Source organism: Medicago sativa, chromosome 2 (assembly GCF_051527215.1).
Source record: "Medicago sativa cultivar Bolivia chromosome 2, Bolivia_mono, whole genome shotgun sequence".
Classification (NCBI taxonomy): Eukaryota; Viridiplantae; Streptophyta; class Magnoliopsida; order Fabales; family Fabaceae; genus Medicago; species Medicago sativa.
The window spans coordinates 27930278-27955840 of record NC_140750.1 but is presented as its reverse complement, the minus strand read 5'-3'; the positions used below and the strand labels follow the sequence as shown (position 1 = coordinate 27955840).

The 25563-nt window shown below is 37.2% G+C and overlaps 2 protein-coding genes and 2 pseudogenes across 4 annotated transcripts; all 4 read right to left on the bottom strand.

Annotated features, from left to right (window-relative positions):
• Positions 1-1237: 1237 nt before the first annotated feature.
• LOC146945970 (uncharacterized) lies at positions 1238-6448 on the bottom strand (annotated as a pseudogene).
• A 2068-nt stretch (positions 6449-8516) lies between these two features.
• LOC146945969 (uncharacterized) lies at positions 8517-9479 on the bottom strand (annotated as a pseudogene).
• A 2567-nt stretch (positions 9480-12046) lies between these two features.
• LOC146945968 (nuclear transcription factor Y subunit A-3-like) lies at positions 12047-15066 on the bottom strand. 3 transcript variants are annotated; one of them, XM_085744225.1, is made up of 5 exons: positions 14979-15066; positions 13505-13638; positions 13351-13428; positions 13015-13194; positions 12047-12702 (listed from the first exon to the last, which is right to left on the bottom strand). In XM_085744225.1, the coding sequence occupies exons 2-5, from the start codon at positions 13577-13579 to the stop codon at positions 12328-12330; spliced, it is 708 nt and encodes a 235-aa protein (XP_085600351.1). In that variant the 5' UTR covers positions 13580-13638; positions 14979-15066; the 3' UTR covers positions 12047-12327. The 3 variants fall into 3 exon arrangements, with proteins under 3 accessions (XP_085600351.1, XP_085600350.1, XP_085600352.1); XM_085744224.1 differs by having other exon boundaries at positions 13505-13624; XM_085744226.1 differs by having other exon boundaries at positions 13505-13584.
• Positions 15067-23898: 8832 nt separating this feature from the next.
• On the bottom strand, positions 23899-24348 carry LOC146945967 (serine/arginine-rich SC35-like splicing factor SCL30A). Its single transcript, XM_085748130.1, has one exon. It carries the CDS (start codon positions 24346-24348, stop codon positions 23899-23901), a length of 450 nt encoding a protein of 149 aa, XP_085604256.1.
• Between the last annotated feature and the right edge of the window lie 1215 nt (positions 24349-25563).

Here is a 25563-nt window from a genome sequence, read left to right as displayed (position 1 = left end):
AATTATGATTTATTTTTGAAAGTTAATTTCTTGTAACCCTTGTGCATCTTTGTAAAGAACACATTGATAACGGATTGGGGAGATGCTCTCTTCGCCATATGTAGATAATTTTTTTGACCAAACTAGTAAACAAATCTTGGTGTTTTGCTCTCTACTCTCTTTATCTTATTGTTCTTGCTATGATTGTATATTTACTTTACACTTGATTGCTAGATTAGATTTACATTTAGATTTGTTGTTCTTGTTGCTTGATATTGTTTTTATTATTGATTATCATGATACTTACTCCATACATCTAAATTTATTAAAGTGATTTTAATTCAAATTCAAAACAGTATAAAAATGAAACTTTAAATGAAAGGGAGGGAACAAGGGGAGTAAATTAATAACCTTAGGTAAAAGTGTAATGATATATATATATATATATATATATATATATGGTATGAAAATTGCAGTTCACACATTTGATAAGTCTGAAACACACCTATAAAAGACAAAAATGGCCCTCGGCAGTTAACTGCCGCCGATTTTACTATTCATCGACACTTAACTACCAAAATTCATCGGCAGTTAACTACTGCCGGTTCCATCGGCAGTTAACTGCCGAGGAAAGCAATTATGTAGACAGTGAGTTCTACATAATTGAACCAAGCCATTTTCGGTCAGTTTTTACCTGTAATTCAACCAGAGCATTTCCAAAGGCAACATTAGTCGTACAAAATTTATACTCAGTCATAAACAAGAAAAATACATTATCTTTTACAGTTGTCCATAATTAAATCAAACTGACATTTCGTTAAAATTACACAAATGTTTGAAATTCATCAAAACGTTAAAGAGTGTCCATAATTAAACAACACATTACTTATCGTTAAATTAAATTTCTACTAACATTCTACGCAATTGCAGATGGAACCGGCGGTAGTTAACTGATGTCAATTTTTGCAACCTCAGACATGTTTCACTTCACAAAAGCTTTATGAAAAAAATTATACATTAGGATGAAATTAAACGAAACGTAATAATCAATAAAATGTATATAAAATGCGTAAACATTAATAAGGAAGAAATAAGTAAGCACTAGTTTCACCACATAAAAGTCATATTATCATATATTTATATAAATTACATAATGTTAGTTATATATTTGCCACAAAAAATTGGCGTTACAATTTCGACCCCAAAATATCCGCCGGTGTAATTTCTACCAAAAAAATAGAATAACACCGACAAAAAATCACTCATTAATGACCAAGTGATTGGGGAAGATCAAGTGAAATAAAATCTTCTTCATCTTCCGCAATAACTTCAAATTGTTGCTTTGCTTTTTCGGGAGTGTCGCACAAAATAGGTTCCGCTTTATTTGACTCCTTTTTTGGTTGCGGCGGTTTCTCTCCCTTTTCAATAATCATGATATTTCGGAACAAATCATGTTGATCCAAATACTCATCTTCCCAAGTCATCGTCTCTTCTTTATTGTGATTGTGCCACTCCGTAGATGATGGAGGTAGTGGACAACCATCCTTCAAAATAATAAGCACGAAATGATTCGGAATTAACCCAAGGCACATGATGGGAGTTTTTTCTTAGCCGATGGTGACCCTGTTAGTGGGAAATAAGATTCCGGATTTCCAATTTCGTGATTTATCAACAAGACCACACACCTATTGTAATAATTAGCAACAATGTGTCCCATATCCGGAAACGTCAACCACTTATCAACATGTGCAATACCGCTAATATTTGCGGAAGGATATAAGCCATTTAAAATGTAGTTATAACGATCCTCACCCGCATATACTCCCACATAATCATCTCTATGATCTTTCAACTCTTGAATAAGATGTCTATGAATCATGATATGACTTTCTTCGGTCAATCCCATGAACTCGGCTATAACCCGAAATCCACAATGTCCATGGCCTATAACATCCACCACTTTTTCAATAAATGGAACCATGAACTTTGGCATATAATCAATAGGGCTCAAAACCGGAATAGACGTTGGAACCGGAATAGTCTTTGGAAACCGAGTAGGTGGTGGAAGTGGGGAACGTGATGTTTTACCAATATGATCACCGTTTTTTTTTTAGAAAATGATGAAGTTGTTGGTGACGGTGACGGTTGACTATCCAGATTTTGGGAATCAACAACCTCCCACAAAGAAGGGATTCAACTAGTCGATGTCACTTTTGCTCTAGACCTCGCAATATCCACTTTTTTCTTGGCTCCCTTGGTTGATACTTTTCGTGGTGGTGGAGACAACATGGTGGTGTCAGGAAATGCCAATTGCCGCAAAACCTCTTTCATTTCAAGCTTCATTTAGTAAGGGACTTTCTTAAGACATTCTTGAATACCATTCCACTCATCCTTGACAGAAAAACCATCTTCATTACTTTCTTGGCCCATACATAACCTATGCCAATGATGGTGTATCTCATCCAATAAAATAGGCTTGTCTTCACAGATTTTAGTAGCAATAAAGCATGCACATGGTAGCTCGTGTGATGATGTCCTTTGAACACAACCACAAATTTCCTTGTCTATACACAATGTTCCCCTACAACGTTCCTCTTCCAAAGCAATGTTGTCCAAAGAATATCTAGACACATAACCCCTAACCCAGAGTACAAAGTGACATCTTTGAATCTATGTTCCAATACGGTAACACTATCACCAAATGATGTTTGTATCGCAGTTAATTGAATCACCAACTTCCCAACAAGTACCCAAATCACCCACACTATTGTCCAAATATTTCTTTACTAAAGCATGAGCCGATTCTACCCTGTTGGTGGTTCTGCAAGCAAGATGCAACACATGGTCTGTCCATGCCCTCACTATTTTCTCCTTCACTTCATCCAAGGTGGCCATGGCATAGGTTAGGAAAATTGGGAAATCACTACAAACATATTGGAACTCCACTAATGCATTTGCATATAACTCTTGAGTGGGTGATTCAACAATAATTTTCCATGCGCTCATTATCTTCTTCACTACATCACCATGTTTCACCTCTTTCCCATTCTTTTTCCCAAAGGATATCTACAGTCTAAGATGCACATTTGTTTAACATTTTTTTTGCACATGAAAGTAACAATTCATTGCATAACTTTCAGGGAGATCATTTGCAACCGCATTCATCAAAGACATATCTCTGTCAGTCAAAACCACCCTATGCATATTCATCTTTGACGTAAGAAGTTTATGCATCATTTGTATAACCCACACAAAGTTTTCCTCTTTCTCATGTGTCATAAATCCAAGGTCGACCGAATATGTCAAATCGGTTGAGGTGACCCCAACTATCTCAAACATTGGCATCTTGTACATGTTTGTTTTGTAGGTGGAGTCCATAACCAAAACCGTTGGAGAATTGTTAAACAACTTAACAGATGTTGGATGAGCCCAAAAGATATCTTCAATAGTAGTACTTTCACTTGTGTTCTTGAGAAATAAACATAGTTGTGCTCCTCCAACTTTGAGATTAGAAACTGCAACGCCGTCTTGTCACCTCTTTTTGACTTCCATATTTGTTGACGTTCATTGTATACTTGCTTGATATTTGTCATGCAATGTTGTCTTGTGCTCTTCAAATTTATCAAAATATTTCTTGGAAGCACCTTGCTCTTGGTCAAGTCATGTACAATCTTCTTGTCATCTGTAACACCCCGTTTTCCCAACATAAAAATTTCATCATAAATCAGAGTATTTAAATCACAAACGGAATGTAACATACTTCTTTTAAAACATAAAATGGATAATAATAATTATCTCTCAAATTCAACATCAAAATCTAAAATCATGCAGCGGAAAATAGTTCAGCATACTAAAGTCTTGGCACGCAGGCCTTATCAGAAAATCTCATAATTTGATTCAATACTTATTCGTAAAAAGTTCATAAAGACACGTAAGGAATAGATAAGAAAGCAAGCCCCATCCCGTTACATATCAGAGCACCTAGACACAAGTGAGGAGTCCTCTCACGAACACTTCTAATCCTTATTACCTGCACATTACCCACGGTCGAGGCAATACGCAGAAGGGGTGAGATTTCACAGTCAATAAATTAAACATATAATTCATCAAAATGCATTTAACAACATAAATCATCATTTACATATAAAACATTTATCATTTAGCATTATATCGAATCATATTTAAGTATCATTATCAAATATCATCATTAGTTCGTAAACAATTATCATCTCTAATTCATAAGCAAAAATCATCATTAAATCATAATCAAGTATCATCATATATTTTACAACTTAAGACATCATAAACATCAGCGTTAATAATCATTTAGTATCATATTATTATCTTCATCAATCATAAACATACATCATCATCAAAATATCACCATCAAATCATAAACAAACATCATCATCAAGGCATCATCGTCAGACATCATCATTAAATCATCATTAAATATAAGTTATGACGACTCTACAATGCAACTACAACTTCAACAACAACTTAGACAACTTCAACAACAACTTAGACAACCTCATTATGCATGTGGTACCACCAGGGCATTAAGCCCCCTTCACTAAGGTCATATTTGGACCTGTCGGGCATTAAGCCCCCATCGCTAAGGTCATATTTGGACCTGTCGGGCATTAAGCCCCCATCGCTAAGGTCATAAAGAACCTGTCAGGCATTAAGCCCCCATCGCCGACTATGCAACAACACAATCTTCCTACAACTTGGACAACAACGTGAACATCTTATACAATTCCATTAAAATGGACAACTTCTTAAATCATGACAGCTTAGACCGACTCATGCAACTTCAAGACATTTAACAGTCAACGGCAATAAACAGCAGCAAGATACAACATATAATAGCGTTTAAATAACATACCAACATTAAAGGGAATGAATCATAACAACTTATCATCATAAAGCATCTTAAATAATTCTTATACATCATCACTACTAATCTCAGTCACCTAAACAGACTTCTGGAACTCCTGAAAGTATCCTAAACAACCCTCTTTCTTACTTCTAAGATCAACTCATGACTACACGTGCGAAAGGATCGCATCGGAACAATTTCGGGCAACTAACAGCCTAACTCGCAGTGGCGAGTAATTGGCTCGCAATGGCGAGCTCAAAGGTCTTACTCGCAGTTGCGAGTAACGTTGCTCGCAGTTGCGAGCAATGGGGTGCAGCTCGCCGTTGCGAGTGTTTCTGCTCGCAGTTGCGAGCGATGAATGTCAGTACGGCCAGAAACCTAAAAATCACAACTTTTCACCTATCTTCATGATTCTTTCATCCATATGGCATCTAATTAACACCCTAGACAATATCTAAGGTCTGTAAACTAATTTTGCATCAATCTAACATCTTTTCATGGTTTAATCATCAAATCGGTCATTTAACCCTAATCCCAATTCTCACCAAAACTCAACCTAATCATGTTAAATTCAATTCTCAGAATCATACCCTTAATAATATTGAAAGTTAGTCTCACCCTTACCTGGTTATTGCAGAAATCGACAGCCCCTTTTTGTTCTTCTCTTTTTCTGACTTTTCTCCCTTTTCTCCCAAAAGCGGTTCACGTACGTTGTAAAACTTATTCTCTCAACCTAATCCTCTATTTATAATACTTGTATTACTCTTCTCACCACTAAACTTACTCACCTCACAACACAGCCCCACTTGTTAGTAATTTTTTTTTTCATATCTTATTTTATTTAATAACAAAATAAGTCACCCAACGTAACAACTTCACAAAATCATATACTCCTCATAATTCATTTATAAATCATATAAATCACTCAACTTCATGAATCATATAATTCACACACATCAATCATGTAAATCACTTAACTCATAAATCATATAAGCATATATTTATAAATATATTTAAAACCTCGCTAAATCAATTAAAAAATTAACACGGGTGTTACATCATCCTCCTTTAATCTACCGGCAAGCATGTGTCCTTCTAAAGCCGACTCCATCGCATGGTTGTGAACTGCATTAAGAATGTTCAATCTCCATTCCTTTGTTTACTAAGATATCCACTAACCATGAACATGCACCCACATTTTCTAGAGCCCGTTGACTTATGCTTCGGTTTTTTTCGGCACTTTGTGAGCTCCACTCCTTTCACACACTAGTCGCACCATTGGATTGATCAAACATGATCTTTGTATAACAATTGTAAATCCCGCCTTATTTGTTTGATGACGTACCCAATTAAGCAAGTTATCCCTATCTTTCCATTTAACGTCGTCGAAAAAAACCTAGTCGTGTCAACTTCATTGGCATGAAGTGGGAGGACACCGGAGTCAACATATAATGAATTAAAACAAAAAAAAACAAAAAAAACATCCAATTTTTTTTGGAAAAAGAGGCAGTAGCTACGTAAAACTGCCAGTTTTCCTCTGCAGTTGACTGCCGAAATACTTCGGTAGTTAACTGCCGATGCCCCCATGATAGTGTTTAACGTAAACTGACATCAAAAACCCCAAAAACAGCTACAAATAAACCGATTAAAATGCTTAATACTTGTTTTCTTACGTCAAAAGTGTGTTGATACCTCCTATGCTTGATGCTTCAATGATTTTGGAGCAAGATTTAGTGAAACATATATTGGATTTGGGTGTTTAGATGGAAGAGGAAAGAAAGGTGATGATGAAATAGTGAGTAGGGGGAGCAGGTGGCTGTTTCATCTAATAAAACAGCGCCTCGGCACTTAACTACCGAGGAATTCAAAAAATCGGCGGCAGTTAACTGCCGAGGAATAGTAAAATCGGCGGCAGTTAACTATCGAAGGGTATTTCAGCATTTTATATGTGTGTTTCAGCCTTCTTATGTGTGTGAACAACAATTTTCATATGGTATTGCTACAAGACACTCATTCACTTTTATGAAGGTGTTTTAGCATGAAACACCTTTTCTATTGGACACCAAAAACCATTTGATCTCTCTTTAATTGTGTTTTACTTGATGCCTTTAAAGTCATTTTGATACCCATAACTCATTTTCTTTCTCATGCTTTCAGCCAATCATTTTAGTACATGTGCAAAGAAAAAAAGAAAGAAAAAACTCGTTCATAAGCCTTTTTGGCATTTATTTTTGGTACAAAGCCTCTTTGACGTTTTAATGATTATTTTTTCGACAGTATCATTTTCAAATTAGTGCATGTTCTTTACTAATCAACACCAATATTCATGGAGAAATTGGAAAGAATAAAATTGAAATGAAATTATAAATAAAAAGGAGCAAAAACTTTATATTTTGAAGATAGCTCCATAGGATTTTATACGGAGAGGTGTTCTTATCTCAACGGATATGAAGAAAATGTCTTTGACAGTATGATGCAAGAAAACAGTCAAATGAGCAAGGCAAGTTTAAGATGAGGACATTTGTTGACGTTGGTTGCGGGAAGACGACGAAGATAAAAGAAAGTTGGGTTAGTGTAGGGTGGAGCTGGTTGAAGGAAGTCGAATGGTGCGAGGGATTTTGGGTAAAAAAGCAGGGTAAAGGGGAAAAGGAGATATAAGATTTTTTTGTTGCAATTAAATTAAATGAGAGGGGCATGGCAACAAAACTCGTGCCCATGGGTACCCGCCCAAACCAACCCCAATTTGACGGGTTTTCCCCGATTTGACTGGGTTAGGGTATGAGTTTGGGTTTTCCCCGAGTTTAAAATACGGGTACCGGACGGGTAACAGGGATATATGTACCCACCCCGAACCCATACCCAAACCCTACCCAAATGTAGAAAGGTAATTTTTTTGTTTTCGTTGAGGGGGTTGATAATGATATACCATGTTATTTGGTTTAATAATTGTCATGATATAAGAACTTTCATTGATAGTTAAAGGAGCAACCGAATTATTCGGTAAGGAAATGTTAAAATGAACGCAAATTGTTGAATATTGCATTACAACATTACCATTGAAGTTTAAAAAAAAAAACTTTTTTTTATTAAAAAATGATTCACTGCAGGGACGGGGATGGGGCGGGAATACCCGAATCCATTGGGGACGGGGATGAGATTTAATTTCTCATCCCCTTTGGGTATGGGTAGGGTAGCGGGTAAGTATATAGGAGTAGGGGATGGGGATGGGGAAGACAAAACTCGTCCCCACCCCGCCCCATTGTCATGCCTATGAGAGAGAGAGAGAGAGAGAGAGAGAGAGAGAGAGAGAGAGAGAGAGAGAGAGAGAGAGAGAGATTTTCTAAAAATTGTCTCAAAATGGTTATACAAGTGGGTTTTAATTTTTCTAAACCCATTTATTAATGAAAAGGGAATAAATTTTTTGGTCAGAGAACAAAAGGGGGTAAATTTTTGGATGCAAACATGTAAATTCACATAAATACTTTTTTTTTTTATAATTTGGTATCCAGCTTAAAAACCGACTAATTTGAATGGTCCAACCAAACCATCTACTTGCGAAGATCCCATTTAAACTCAGAACGAAGATTTGTATGGACTAACCCACCAAAATTCACATAAATATATAAAGATAATTTTGTTCTAGTTTTATCTCATCCTAATTGTCCTTGGACAAAATATAGATCTTATGTTATTATAAATTTAGATATTTTTTTTTTAAGAATAAAAAATGGAATATATATATATATATATATATATATATATATATATTAACAACGACGATGGTTCCTCCAAAGCACAAGGTGTACTAAAGAGGCCACCCCAAAAAACAAACAGTCACTGGATAATTACAAAAGCAAAGGTCAGTCGATACCCAAACAAAGTAACGGGTCCGACCACCATCTATGAGTGCCATAAACAAAGTTGGCATTGTTAGCTTTCAGCCACCAAAATGAGTTATATTTAACCTTTTCCATAGAACACCTTTTCCATAAGTTCTATCATGGTAGTTTGAATATTCTGTTGTTTCGTTCATTCCAAACTATCCACACACACAAGAGCCAAAGAAGCTGCATAAAAGAACGTCGCTTTTGAGACATTCCAATAGAGTTAGTAAACCGAAAGAAATGATCATGAAGATTAAGCGGATCGACTCCTGAAATGCCTATCCAATTCCTTATGTGCTGCCATATCGAACCAAAAATTTCACAATGGAGAAACAAGTAAGTTGTCGATTCATCAAACCCACACCCCACCACGCACCTAATGGCCGCGGGTTGAAGAATGCCACGTCTTAAGAGATAAATTTTAGTTGGCAGCCTATCTCGAAACAATCTCCAAGCAAGAATAGAGACCTTCAAGGAAACCTGCTTGTGCCAAACGAGCTCTCCTGTTACATCAATTAAAGGGGCAGCCTGATAAGTTAGAATCTGATATGCGTCGCGCACTGTATAGCCCCCCACAGTATCAGGGAGCCACTGCCACCTGTCAGAAACATCAATTTGCACAACAAAAGTGTTAAGTAAATGGCGACACTCGCCTAACATCTCCTCCTCCCATGCCCACAACTGTCTCCTCCATCTCCACGCATCCCCCCTACTTCCCAACCAAGAGTGAACATATCAGCCACCGTACTCAGCTTATTCAATGCTAAGCCAAATAAACGTTCAAAACACCTACACAACGAAACATCACCTAACCATCTATCATGCCAAAATAAGGTATTCGACCCATCTCCCACCCTCCTCACCACCCTATCAGCGAACCACCCCCCCACCCCCCCCCCCCCCCCCCAATCAACTCAAATACCGTCCCTAATCTTCACCATCTCCCTCCACCAAATAGAAACACTCCAGCCCCTTACCTCCAACCTCCCAGCCTCCTCATCATATCTCGCCACCAAAACCTTATACCATAACCCATCTCAATCCACCAACATCCTCCAACACTACTTTCCTAACAAAGCAAGATTAAATTCCCTCAACTGCCTCACCCCCAAACCCCCATACTCCTTTCGAGAACAAACATAGCTCCAAGCAAGATTATACCTGACGAAGCTTTGGAAAAGGAAAGAGCATAGACAGGCAAAGAGGTCAGGACCGACTTGAGCAAAACCAACTGGCCCCCAAAAGAGAGAAAACGACTTTGCCACCCCAACACAATCTAGATTTAATGGTATTCAAAACAATCTATTATATTTGTTTTTAATTGTTTTAAATGTTTTTGCAAGATTATATTCTTTTAATTTTTTTTTTGTATTAATTATTATTTTAACATATCTTTGCATCACATACATACATTCACGCATACACAAACTTCATTTCTTAAGAAAATTATTTATATTCTATAATATATTTTTGTCATATGAGAGAAAAAGAAAAAGAAAAATATTACCCCCTAAGGAAAGAGACACCTAGAGCATTGCTAACAGTTGAAGATAAATCAGAACAAGACTCTTGAATCCTAATAAGAGGCATCGAACTTCTAGCTCCCATCTTGGCAATAATGTTTACACACTCTACTCACCTTCTATAAAGGATATCTTTAATGGTCCTCCCAAAATGCATGTATAACCCCTGATATTTTTCCATTTTATCTATAAACTATGATTTTAGTAACAATCACAATCTCCCTTTTAATAATACGACTCACACCTCTTGATTTGGCAAGACTAATCTTTAAATCTAAAAAGAATAAAATATTTTCAAGAGATTAGATATAAAAATAGGCTTGATACTCTGTAGACTCTCACCTCCATATGCCTCTAATACACAAACTTCATTTCATTTGTAAGATTGCTGAATATATGGATTTTTATTTTACTGGATAGATATATCCTTGATTGCATGATTAACAAAAAATATCTTAATTTTTCTCCTAATTGGAATTATGTTGTTTACGTGAATAATTAATTATCTACCTTAATTATTTGTGCATTCAGTAGACTCTTGTGATTGATGGGCTTATGTGAGTTAAATGAATATTTATATTTAAAAAATTGGTTCTTCCTGCTCTTTTAATACATAATGATGAGTATGTATATACTTCTATTAATTTGGTTTTATATCTTTTAAATGATATTCTCATTTTCTAATCAATAGCCAGTTGGGCATGCCCAATTGTGTTCATCATGGGAGAAGGTGGAGGGCTTGCCCAATTTTTAAATGATATTCTATTAATTTTTAAATGATTATCTTTTAAATATATTTTCTAAAAACATATTGTGTTCATCTGGTATTTATACCTTAAAAGTTGTAATATTTTAAACTAACATAGTAAGTTGTTCATGGATAATTTTAGAAGTGTCCACGGGTCTGTTTTGGCAAAACTCACCATTCAATCTAATAAAATTTCATAAACAAATATTTTTTTTTTAGATTCATTGATTTATTGAATAATTGATGTAGATGAACTATAATATAACTCAAATATATCAGTTATTTAAATATTTTGAAAAGGGAATAGTTACTTATAAATGTGGTTAAAAAATAATTACTTATAAATGGGACGAGAGGTTGTACAAAATTTTACGAGCACGTGGTTAAACCAAATCATTCTTAACTATGTTTTCACCTTTATATTACACCTTGAAGCAAGTTTGTGCTTGTAACTACCAATGTTTCTTCATATCTTAGTTCTTAGCGATTCATATTGCTATGTAACATTGTAAAAAAAAAAAAAAATATTGCTATGTAACATGTGCTAATTTTGATTATTATTTATATTAATTTCTTTTATGAATTTGTATGCAGATATGATTGCATACACTGCCTTCAAAAAAATGATTGCATACACTGCATTGATTCCATCGTATGGCATTCCATGTGGATAGATTTATGTAAGATTAAAAGCAAAAAAAAAAAAAAAACAAGTATTATTTAAAAGACATTAACAATCGTCTTATTTATTTAGCATTATGCTTTTTGAATTTCTTTTCCACCATTTTTGTACATCAGCATAAAAACTACATAAATTGATGCAATGTATTATTGGAATTGGCTTTGTTCCGTGACATGAAGAGAAGAGTTTCTATGTACATATCGACGTATCAGAAACGTATCGTATCAAATACCGTACTGTATACATGTATCCAATACTTATAGCGTGTCTTGGCAGCATCACCTACTACTACACATGTCTACAACTTTCTTTTATCCAGTGGTGGATTTCAAATACTTTAAACCAAGCTCAAACCAAAGCAAATTATATATTGATCACAAACCAAAAAAGTTTCATGCAGAAACTATTCCAATCCAGTCCAAAAGACAAGTGTAAGCAATACCAATTTTAAAATACATGTGAAAGTAATAAAAAGGTTCTAAGTGCTAATGCACACACTTTGAAGTTTCTCTCAAAAAGAGTAATTCACAAGAACACATAAAAGCAGAAAATAAAGTGACCAAATTACCATGAAAACACCGAAACCGAAGTGATTAAGCCAAGGATGATTTGCCTGTCCGATGAAACTATCACCGGACAACAGAAGCGCGTTGCTTTGTTCCGCCAAATGCGAGTCCTCCACTGCATTGTGGTGCTCCTCCCCCCATGTTTGGAGAGTTTCCAAGAAACATGTGCTCTGGCTGCCTAAAACTGAAACTGTTGCTGGAAAAACATGTCCGATCGGAACAACTTGTGATGGAAGATATGTTATCTCTGGTTTTTGAGGAATGATGACTTTCCATCTCTGAAGGATCTTCCTTTTGATAATTGTTGTCAGGGCCAGAATGTGAACCAGTGACAAATTCTGCATTAGACTCTGAAAGCTGTTTGGTGCTTAGAAATCGGCCACCAGATCCTCTAACTCTATTCAAAGCATGTTTGTGGCGAGATTCGTGAAGATATGGCTGCATCAAATTAAACGATGAGTAAACTATTCAATAAAACAGGCAACACATTCCCTTTCAAATAACAATTTCACCATGTAATAACATGACATTTTGTGTAACACGAGCTTATTTTAATTCTACCACTTGTCATCACGGGAGGAACCTTGTTCACCCTTGGATGGTTATATAAAATCAGAAATTTCTCGTTACAATCTCAAAAGGTAAGAGTGTAGGAACATTTTTCTGCTCCACGCATGAAAAACTTTGCTACTAGTTTATATGCTATAAGGTCCTGAATGAAAAAAGTAAAGTTCAAAGCATGGAACATACTTTACGATTTTTGATGAGTTTGTTCTGTGCCTCAAGCTTAGCTCGTGATTGTCGCCTTCTCAGTATACCATGGTATTGTTTTGCATTGACATAAATGGGCCCATCTTGTGCAAGATCAAGTGGTAATGCAACTCTAGTGGATGCTAATCCCATCATTTGAGGCAACATTTGAGCTTGATTCTAAAACATTAAAAAACATTGACATATTAAGATACTATTATACAAAAGAAATTCAATAAGAAACTCAACGAACATTTCATTACGACAAAATCAAGCAGCAAAAAGTGCTAATAGCGCATTCATGAAGAGATATATATTACTAGACAAAACACTTACAACAGCATGCGGTGCGTAAGCAACTAATGAACCAGCGAAAATTGGATCACTATAAGGATAATGAGCATGAGTCTGAGCCTGAAAACGGACGACAATAACTGCTTCGTTACTAAAAGTTGAAGCAAAAAAATCCAAATACAGAAGTTTTACATACCATTGAGTGATTATGATCAACTTGTGAGCAATTGAACTCGGTATCAGGATGATTCAAAGAGAGAAAAGGCTTCATGTAACCTTCAACAACACAGCCATTACTTAAAATTTAGATCTTGACCTGAGAGAATGATTCTGTATAAGATAGATTTGAAGCCAAGAATATCACAAACATAGAAGAAAGTAATGTAAAAGCATAGGAGGAACACGACAGGACATATTTACAAGACTAAAGAAACTACAACACAAAATATGTGTTTCTAAAGGATGTGAAGGGAGGTAATATAACAAAAGCTTTTTCGCATTTAGGTGATTTGATCATATGAGTCAATAGATGCCATAAAACACCAAATTATGAACATATTTATACTGAAAGAGTAAAGGTATCCTTAATCAGTTTTTTTCAGTTTACTAACAAGGATCGAAAATGAAGCTATTAACACGGCTCGACCCGCCTGAATACTTGAGAAGTAGTGATTGAAGAGTCAGCAAGCAACATATTCGATGTAAAATCAATCGACAAAAACCAAACAATAAAACTTTTTAAAGATGAAAATCATAACAAGAATGAGAATTAGCTTAGCTGCTCTCATATCAAAAGATAATATTTTACTTTCTTCACTACAATTTCTTAGAAAACATAAATTAGGCCATGGAGAACAACTCGATTAGAACATACATATAGTGATTTTGTCCTTAACTCCATAATATTCACACTAATTCATTCCAATTTCACATACATTGTTGTACTTATAGTGATTTTTCATCAAATTATTTGCTAAATTATGAAATGTCACATTAAAATAAGTATCCAACAATTCTCAAAATCTTACAAAGGGATCACAAAGAACTAGTCAGCTGACATCTTCATATGGATTGAATACAAACTAAGGCACCAACCATATAAAATGGATCATCAAACTCAAAACTCTGCCTTGAAACTTGAGTTCAATATTCTGCTTAGATCTTTGAAAAACCAAGTACTAAAAAATTGAAACTTTAAGTTTATTAATGACATCAAGCCCCCAAAATATGGATTAGTTATGATTATCCTTTCACTTCTCATTGATCTTAACGAAACTAAATAAATTAATAAAAAAATAAAAATAAAAACATTATAAAAATAACATACATGCCAAATAATCAAATATGCTAGGATAGAAAAGAAAGAAGGAAAAAAACAACAAAAGAACTAGTTCATTCATACTAGAATTGGTTAACAGAAACAGTATTACCTCAAAAAAACAAAACAGACAAAAAACAACCTTTCCAAATCTCAACTAACAACCTCAAACTCCACATGCAAATGAAAAACACCAAAATTTAACCTTAAATCATGCTAAAAAAGAAGAAAAAAAACAAAAACAATTAAAAATTAAATATAAAATATAAAGAGCATAATAAAAAAAACAAAAAAGGAAAAAAGGTAAAGAGGATAAGAGAGAGAGAGAGAGAGAGAGAGAGAGAGAGAGTACCTTTGGGATCTGGCAAGTATGAAGAAGAAAGACAAGTAAACTAGTTAGAAGTGTTGTACTTGTTGTTGGGTTGAAATTGGGCATGTTTCCTCTATTGAAACCCAAACCAACCCACTTATATAAACCATGTTGTATTCTCAATGAAGCTACTATTTTTTTCACACTCTAGAATCATCTTTTTTTTTTATCACTTTTTGTTTTTTTGGTAACAGGTGTTGGATTAGAAGTACAATAAATACAGAGAGTAACAACCAGCACCAAACTCTACTCTACCATCAATATTCATTCACAAGTCATAAACTATTTGTTTTTTTTTTTTGTTTTTATTACTACTCCCTCCGTCCCGGAATATCTGACCCATTTTCTAAAAAAAAGTGTCCCAAAATAACTGAGTCATTTCAATTTTCAATACAACTTTCATCATTCCCAATACAATATAACACCAAATAATACTACTTTTATCATTCCCAATACAATATATTCCACTTTCCCCTTTATTTATACATTTTTCTTAATCTGTGTGAAATGAGCCAAGGAGTCAGATAAATTGGGACGGAGGGAGTATTGTTTTTGGTTTAGAGTGAGTAAGACCATCTCCAATGGGAGGGTCTTAACCATTTAAGACCCGGTACCTATTAGGTACCCCCATTGGGGAGAATCTTTTCCAGGGTCTTATAAGACCCGGGGTCTTATAAGACCCGGGGTCTTACTTAAGACCCCCACTTTTAAGCGGGTCCCTCACTCTTTTAATATTAAAAAATTGAAATGTAATGATATAAAGTTATTGATAGTTGATTAGTGGGTCCCATTTAAGAAATTTTTGTGAGATTCTGGGTTGGAGAGATTGAGTTCTTATTAGGTACTATTATTAAAAAATTATAAATAAGTGATGTATACAGGTGGGACCCATTTAAGAACCCAAAAATGGATGTCTCCATTGTGGATGCTCTAATATTGTGAGTGGGCCATGGACACAGTTCCCCAAACTTTGGGTCTTAGTTTTCATCACTCAGCTTAGCTTAGCTCACAGCCGCCCCTCCCTGTTTATGTCTCTCCCACGCGCATATCCTACACGCGCCATGCAAATCTTGTTTTTATGAAAAATGTTATCGACATCGTGTCAATCTAACCTCATATCAGGCCGTTACTGTGAAATAGGAGGCTTGGCTCTCTTTTTAAAATAGACTCATAGTAAAATAAAACATAATTTTCTTGTATAGTTAAACTTCATTAAAAAAAATCAGAACTAGAAGAACTTCTGAACATGAAAGAAATTAAAAAAATTAAGTGAAAGAGGTGAAATTTATCTAACGGTGTTCTTTGGATTTGTCACTCTTTTGTTGTGGAAAAGGGTAAAATGAATGGTTTTGCGAAAAAAATGATTGTTGTGATTCTTTCAATGAAATAGCTTTTCAAATTGACTGATTATATAAATTAGGGGTGGTTAGATAGGATCAGATTTATGTATAACATATATTTTTTTTTATTTAAGGCTGGGCCAGCCTCAGATATAAACAAAATTTGATCAAAGAAAGTTGATATGTTTGGTTCAAATTTTATACTAAATACATTAACTTAGTCGGAACTAAAAGCAATCAAAAGTAGGATAATCCAAATTCTTTTTAAGTTGAATGAATAGTTGAATACAATATATTTGAATAAGAGATAAGAAGATTTTTCTCAAGTCCACTAGGTTCACACAATTTGTTGTAGTGTCGGAAGAAGTCAAAGACATATGAAACTTACAACTCATCATTATACTCGTGTTCATGTTTATAACACCTATAATCGAAGTATCTATCTTCATGTAGGCATGTTTGAAGGACAGATTGTGCACATGGTTAAGGTAAACGAAAAAAAAATGTGAAATTAGAGGAAACCGACCTAACGTGTGGCTCCACTTATACCCAACAATGGCAAGAAACACACACTACTCGCAAAAATAACCGAAAGAGATTGGAGTTTATGATGCATTGACTAGTAGGAATAGTTTTGTCTATAAAAATCACTCGTGCATTTTCGTCTATAGAAATCACTCTCGTGCATTTTATTTTATACATTATTAATCAAAATCAAGTTATTTTCATAAATTTATCATTCATCTTTACGTTTTATGTTTTACGTATCCATTTCTTAGTTTAGCAGTTCATAAAAAAATAAATTGACTTTGTACTTAACACTCTTAAGGAGTTAAGAAACTCATGATTGAATAGAGTTTCTTCCACGGCATAGTTGTTTGAAGGATTAAGATAAGCATAGTTGAGAGCTATTAGCAAATAACTCGGGCAACTTTCAAGTTCGACAACAAATTTGGCATATCATGTGGGACACTATGGTCAACAACACTAGAAAATTCAATTCCCCGTGTCATGAGTGTGCTTGGTGTATGCACTTGAATTTTGGTACAAGTCTCAGTAGCATAGACCAATCATCAACTTCCACATCAAAAAGGTTAGGCCCTCATAAATTTTATAAGGGTCATGCTAACCATTGGCTGGGGGTACTGGTTAAGGAAGTTAATACATCAAAAGTTCAAAAAGTGTCTTTTTCAATTTAAAATTTCTTCCTTTGGTTTCTTTAATTAGTGTTCAAGGATAATGATGTATGACCTCTCAGACAATCTATGATGAATGCTACAATATCACATGAACACATTCTCTTGATATTTTCCCCCAACACATAGACACTTGATTTCTGTCCTCGTGAGCTTAGCTCAGTTGGTAGAGACAATGCATAATACATGCAAGGTTTTGGGTTCGAACCCGGACAACAAAAAATGACAGTCGATTCCTCACAAGGCCACACTTAATTAAGAAGGACATGACTCTTTTGGCGCACTCAATCCCTCATATCCTTTCCCATCTCCCTAATATCCCTTATGCGACATGCAAAAGTACAAAAGGGTTGCATGATATATGCCGACAATCAAAGTAATCACCTTAAGTCACAAAGGAATTACCCCTCTTTATATCCCCATCCCCATGATATAACAAGTAGATCCTCATTGATTCAGGCTCTTTTTTTTTTTTTTGAAACGGCAAAATATTATTAACCTTCAAGCCCGTGCAAGGTGCACTAATAAGCTCGGGTGGAAAAAAAAAAGAAAATACAAAGGGGAAATCGGTTGCCACAAAGACTTGGCTCGAACAAAAACCCCTTAAAAAACCACCCCCATAAAAAACAAACCGGTGCACCCAATGAGAGAAGCCAACACCAACAGCCACAAAGGCATGGCACCCGCTATGACTTTGAAATCTAACAACAACATCAAAATTCAACCCCATAGCAAAGCCAAAACACCACAGAACAAGCCCAAGAAAAGCACCAAATTGGCATCAGCCAAAGAGACAGAACCGACCCTAACACCCAGCTGCACATCCAGCAGAAACAGCTCAAACAGCTGCTGTTCTGCTAAGACAGCAGGCCAAAAACAGTACCACAGGACCCCCAACAGCGAAACACAAGCCACCACCACCAAGCAGCCGCAAACTTACCTCAAAAGGCAATCTCGAGGAGCCCAACACCACTCATAAAACAAACAAACCGTAGAATTAGAACGACCTAGCAGCCATCTCCATGACAATACTTTAACCTCCTCCACTAGGTCCTCCCAACTAGCAATAACGTTATTAAAAATACGGTCATTTCTAGCCTTCCAAATCACCCAAATTCCGGCCTCCCAAATCATCCGAATCCCATTCCGAACTTTCTTATTAAAAGGACCCCCACTCCAACACTCCCAATGAATAAAAAGGTTCGGAGGCATTATAAAATTCAAATCCAACCAAGTCATCAAACTTAACCAAACATTCCGGGCCAAATCACAATGAAGAAAAAGATGAGAGGTAGACTCGGCAAAATCCATACAATGAACACAATGACTACCAACTCCGGGAGGTAAACAATTCCGAATACCCAAATTAACACGCGTCGGAATACGATCAAGAAGAGCCTTCCAAACAAACGCTCTCACCTTGGATGGAGCCCCGGTCTTCCAAATTTGTCTAAACACTCTCCTCTCGCCCACCGGACGCACAACCTCCGCCAACCCTCTCCCCTCCAACTTGATATATAAAGATTTCACCATATAGATGTCATCTTTTTCCAACTTCCATCGCCATACATCCTCCACCTCACCCAACACAAAACCCTCCAACACCCCCAACAACTCCTCAAGAAGATTAATTTCCCAAACGAAAAGTTGACGCCTCCAACTAAACCTCCACCTCCCTCCGCCTACATTGGAGCTCCACATATCTTGAATTGTTGCTTCTTGGTTCGTAGCAATTGAAAAAAGTCTATGGAATTTAATCATAAAAGGTTCACCTCCTCTCCACGCCACTTTCCAAAAACTCGTTGTAGCTCCATTACCCACCTTCCTAACCACCTCCTCATAAAACCAATCTACCTCATTCCCTTTCGCCAAGGACACCAAATCCTTCCACCACCTAGAAGCGTTGGCCGGCCACACATCCGCACCATCCTCCAAAAACTCGCCAACCTTAGGACCATATCTTTCCACAAGAATCTCCTTCCAAAGCGAAGTATCCCTTTGCAATAATCTCCATTTCCACTTTGCAAGAAGACTCAAATTCACCAACGAAACATCCCTAACACCAATACCACCCACCTCTTTTGGTTGACACACCACCTTCCAACTAACCCAACTAATCTTTCTCCCTCCCTCCAAACCACCCCAAAGAAATTCCCTTTGAATTCTAACCACCTTGTTCACCACACTAACCGGCATTTTGAAAAAGGAAAGATAGAAAATAGGGATGGCATTCAAAACGGAATTAAGAAGAACAATCCTCCCTCCAAGACTAAGGTGTTTATTACCCCAAGAAGACAACTTCTTGTACAATTGATCAATCAAAGGCTCCAAAGTAGTGATTCTACCCGGATTTCCTCCTACCGGCAACCCCAAGTACTTGAAAAGGAGAAGACCTTGGCTACAATTCAAAAAATTGCAAGCCATAACCATAAAGCTCGGATCCACATTAATACCCATCAAGCAACTCTTATAAAAATTAACTTTCAACCCGGACACCATTTCAAAACCTCTAAGCACCGCCTTCAAGGTCCACAAATTCTCCACCGTCGCTTGACCCACACAAATAGTATCATCGGCATATTGGAGGTGCGAGTACACCTTACCATCATCCTTCACCTTGAAACCTTCAAACAAATTCAACCTCACCGCATTCCTCATTAAACCACTAAAACCCTCCGCCACCAAAAGAAAGAGAAAAGGTGCTAAGGGATCACCTTGTTTTAAACCTCTTTGAATATTAATTTGTTCCGTTGGGCTACCGTTAACCAAAATAGACATACTACCACTACACACACAAGCCTTCATCCAAGCAATCCACTTCGGACACATGCCCACCCTCTCCATCATATACACCAAAAAGCCCCAATCCACCGAGTCATAAGCCTTCTCGAAATCTACCTTAAGAATGAGACCTTCCAAATTTGATTTCTTAGCAAAATCCACAATTTCATTCAACACCACAACACCATCCCCCATATTCCTCCCCTTTAAGAAAGCCGATTGATTTTGCGAAATAATTGAGTTCATCACCTTAGCCAATCTCCTAGCTAGCACCTTTGCCAAGAGTTTATAGAGACAACCTAATAAAGAAATGGGCCGGAAATCTTTCAACTCCATGGGCGAGCTAACTTTAGGAATCAAAGCAACAAAGTAAGCCAACATAGCCTTAGGAAGAGTTTCATTCCCATGAAATTGATCAAACATAATTCTAACTTCACCTTTGATCAAGTACCAAAATTTCTTTACAAAAGCAAAATTGAACCCATCCGGACCCGGACTCTTATCCCCCTCACACTCCTCCACCACCCCTTCAATCTCTTCAATAGAAAAAGGAGCTACCAAACCAACATTATCCTCCACTCCCAACCTATCAAACGGCACACCATCAAGTTTCGGGCGCTCCCACTCCAAGGAAGCCACATGATTAGAGAAATAATCCACAACCGCCCTCCTCACATCCATTGGAGATTGAACCCACTTATCTTCCACCCTTAAGGCCTTAATAGCATTCCGGCTACTTCTCAATTTAACACACTTATGGAAATACTTAGAGTTAGCATCACCATTTTTGAACCATCGAGATCTAGCCCTTTGCACCATATTAGAATCCTTAGCCTTCAAAAGTTTCCACAACTCCCCAAACAAATTTTTGCGACATTGGACCTCCTCCCCACTCAAGCCATCCTCCTCGCCCTTGACATCCAACGAATGGATGTCTTCCACCAATTTCTCAATTATAGCATCCATATCCCCATACTCTCCTTTATGCCAATCCTTAATAATGACTTTCAAGCCTTTGAGCTTCTCCCTTAACACGTGGCACATCCAACCATTGCTAGGCAACCCTCTCCAAGCCTCCTCCACTACCCCTTTAAAATTACTATTTTCCAACCAAAAGTTATTGAACCGGAATGGCCTCGGCCCCCAATCCCAAACTCCATCTTTCAAAATAAGTGGGCAATGATCCGAAACATCTCTAGGGAGCACCCAAAGAGATGATTCGCCCCAAACATTAACCCAATCATCGGAAATGAGCACCCTATCAATTCGACTCATAGAACTACCATTAGGGTGATACCACGAAAATCTTCTACCCAACACATACAAGTCCTCCAACTCCACATCCCTAACAAAATTGTTAAAAAGAATAATTTCCTCCCGTTGAGAAGAGGAAGCCTCCCCATTAACACCCCTCCGCTCATCACTACTCCCCACCGCATTAAAATCCCCAAGAATACACCACGCCCCATCCCCCATACTACTACGCAACTCAATAAGCCTCTCCCAAAGCCTCCTCTTTGCCGGAAGATCACATTTCGAATACACATTTATGATGTAACATCTATGCTTTAACACCCCCAATCCAAACACACTCCAACATACCCCTCCCCCACAAAAGAGAAATTAAACACACAATTTGATTTACTCCAAAGCGATAAAATACCTCCACTATTACCGACGGAAGGAAGATACGCCCAATCACAATCCTCCCCTCCCCAAAGATTATAACAAAATTGTTGAGAAATAACCTCCATTTTTGTCTCTTGAATTGCCATGAACTCCACCTTGTTATGCCTAATCAACTCTTTAACTTTGTTCCGCATGATCGCACCCCCTAGACCTCGAATATTGAAGGTTGTAACAATCATTGATCAACCGACCTTCTCTCCCTAATTCCCTTGTTCTTGACATCAACAACTTCCATCACCTCCAACCTCTTCGTATTAACAACCTTTGGTGTAGTAAAGGAAACTCCAATCTCATTTTGTAAACCAAATAACGAGTTGGCCTCCAACTTCTTCAAAGGATCTCTACTATGCACCGAAGTTGGAGTTTCGGGCACTTGAGTTCCTTGGACCTCAAGAATAAGCCCCAACCCCGATGGTGGATGAGTTGCACCATTACCATCCCCATCCGTATACAACTCAACTCCAGCCTCCTTCAATTCATCCTTCCCCTCCTCTTGGCTACTTAATGGACAATTAGAAGAAGCATTATTCTTTGAGGTCTTCTTTCCTCTTCCTTTACCCCTCTTGGCCAACTTCAATATGTTAACAAGATTGAAGAACTCAAAGGGAGTGTTTTTCCTCCACCCGACATTTTTTTCTTATGCCTCGACTTCACTTTATGCAAAGCCTTATTCACCTGATCTTCCCTTAGCTCCTCAAGAGAGTCACTGAAGTCCGATAAATCAGAATCGTCCTCCAGAAACCGAACATGAGAATTTTCTTTTGGCACCCCCTATTGATAATCGCATCTCCTCCAGCTGCCTTTGAAATCACAGCCTCCACTGAAGGCCCAACAGGCCCAACTAAAGTCGGATTATGGATGGGTCCATCACCAACAATCTCTACCGGTCCCACTTCCTTAACATCATCTATTTCCTCACAGCCAACACAAACTTCACGCGCTAATTCCTCCATCAGGTCAACATTCACGTGTTCCTGGACCAGCTGTTCTCCTGCCACATAATCCTCCATCTGAACGGTAGGTGACTGACCTGCAGAAGAGGGGCCCACCCTATCAGCCCACTCTATCCCCTTCTGCACAAAAACCTCCTCTCCATGCTCCACCTGTCTACTCCCCAGTGGCTCATTTGAATTTTCTTGACATAAAAGAGGGGGATTTTGCTGTCCCTCTAAAAAGTTTCCTTATGCACAACTCATTTGTCCCTTCAGCAATGAATTTTTACTTCTCCCTTATGGCCTAACAAACCCCCTAGGTGTACTGAGTTGTACTCCCTAGGGCTAGCATCGCTACCATCTTCAAACAGCATCTGAGCCAACTCCTCCCTCCCACCACCATGAGAAGAAGCTGAAGAGGCCACTTCCCACACCTGGCCTACCTGCTCCGCCACAACAGCTTCTTCCACCACCCAAACGGAATAAATTGCTCCCATCACTTCCAACAACACCTTTTCAGAGATAAACCCCAGTCTTGAAGTACACACTTGAATCCGAGCATAATCTAACCGAATAAACCCAATCGTTGCTTGGTCAAAGTCCAAAAAAGTACCGAAGAAATTACCCAGCAGCTGGAAATTTTTCTCATCCCAAACATGTAAAGGGAGGCCAGAGACTCGCAACCACACCTTGCGAAATTTAGGCACATGAGTCGGAGACCACCTGTTAACCTCCGCGAAAAGAGCCCTCCCCCACGGTTCCCTCTTCTTCTCAGCTGCTTCAATTTCTGCTGGATTTTCATGTTCCAGAAGTATAAGCTTCTCTCCCATCGATCTTACCACCACCTTCTTAAAGCCTCCCATAGTTAAGCAATTGGAAACTTGAGTAGCCTCCCGAGGAAACGCCAGGACCGCCACATAACAATTCTCTAACACCTTCAATCGATCTTCCGAAGGTAGCATCATCACTCTCCCACCAACGATTGCTGGCTTCTGCACCCTGATTTAGCAATGGCCTCTTTGTAAGTCACCACCCTCGGAACGCTGTCATTACTAACTCCGATCACCGGCCGCCTTGTCTCCACCGGGGCGTTGTTGTCCTCTCTCCCGAAGCGAGGTAAGTTGACCTTCAGCCTCATATCACCGATCCACACATCCTCCAACCGGAATCCCAACTCTTCGACATTGGAGACCTCCAAGAACTTCACAAATCCGAATCTCCTCCCCAACCTGTCCAGTTTGCGCGGAACAAAGATCTCCTTCACTCTTCCAAACTTCTTGAATGCCCTCCATAAGTCTGATTCCAAGCAATCTTCTGGGAAGTTAGTGAAGAAGAAGGAAGTAGTATTTCTGTCCAGGGCCTGAAAAAACCCCTTCCTCCTCTGAATCGGCTTCTCTCCTCTCCCTTTGTCCATGGTGAACCCCACCCCCCCTTGAGTTTCTCTCTCTCTCTCTCACTCATCTTTTTTCTCTATTCTAAAAGTTAAAGTTCCTTCTGTTCTTGGATTTCTTGATTCAGGCTCATTATATTAATTTTCCCGTTCATTGGGCTCGTCACACCTATCTATATGATACCTACGCATAGTCAATTCTAGTATTCCCTCGTTGCACTAAAGTCACCTCCCAATCGAAGGGATCTCGTCAAGGTAGATTAATAATACTAATCTAAAAGAAAACTACAATTTTTTGGAATAATAATACTCTTAAATAGGGAAAGATTGAAAATGGTTGAATAAACTCCAAGGATTAGAGTTCATGAGACTTGTTCCATCCCTCATAGGCGACAAAACCTTATATAAAAGTGGTAAGGTTTTAGACTCAAAGAACAATGTTAAAAACGTAATGTACAGATAGAAGGATAAACCTTAGCAATGTAGAATAAGAAGTCAAATAGATACTGTGATGAGTGCTTTTGACCATTTGAGAGTTGTTCATGATCAAGGGTTTGATGAATACGAACAATGATTTTTTAGAGAAAGTAAAAATGATAGTACTGTGGTTTTCATTGTATATGATTTTACCATGTATATTAGAGTAAATTTAATGTTTTTTTTTTTGAGGGAGAGTAAATTTAATGTTGCATTTTGTTTGCTACAAAATAAAGATAGCTTCATCTTGTTTTGCAAAAAAATTCGATTTTGCAGGCTACACGTGGCATTAAAGAATAAATGTAAACTCTATAACAATGTAATATAAGGGATTAACTATAAATAAATTGTTCATTGTAGTAATACACTAAGAGGTTACATGTTCATGATATTTCACCTAGAAAAAGAGTACCGAGTCGAAGAAGTAACTTTATTCCTTTTTTCAAGTATATTGGCATGGCTCTTCAACTGTATAACCGATTTAGATTTTAGCCTTGTAACAAAAAAAAAAAAAGAATACCGATTTAGTTAATAAAACTTTTTTTAGGGAATAAAACTAAAATGATTCAATTAATTTTGTTATTAAAACAAAAAAACATAAAGTCTATGTATAAAATATACATCAAGTATTGTTATACAATTTAAACCATCCGATCACTATTATAAGAAAAAATCTATTCAATAAAAGATGTATGCGGTCTATATATAAATCATACATCATTTATTGAATAAATCTAAAAAGTAGATTTTTTCGTATAATAA

Coding starts and splice junctions, on each gene's coding strand:
- LOC146945968 (XM_085744225.1), bottom strand. CDS start 13,579: ATGAAGCCTTTTCTCTCTTTGAATCATCCTGATACCGAGTTCAATTGC. Junction 13,429..13,504: donor TTGATCATAATCACTCAATG/GTATGTAAAACT, acceptor GTCCGTTTTCAG/GCTCAGACTCATGCTCATTA. Junction 13,195..13,350: donor CTTACGCACCGCATGCTGTT/GTAAGTGTTTTG, acceptor TTAATGTTTTAG/AATCAAGCTCAAATGTTGCC.
- LOC146945967 (XM_085748130.1), bottom strand. CDS start 24,348: ATGGACAAAGGGAGAGGAGAGAAGCCGATTCAGAGGAGGAAGGGGTTT.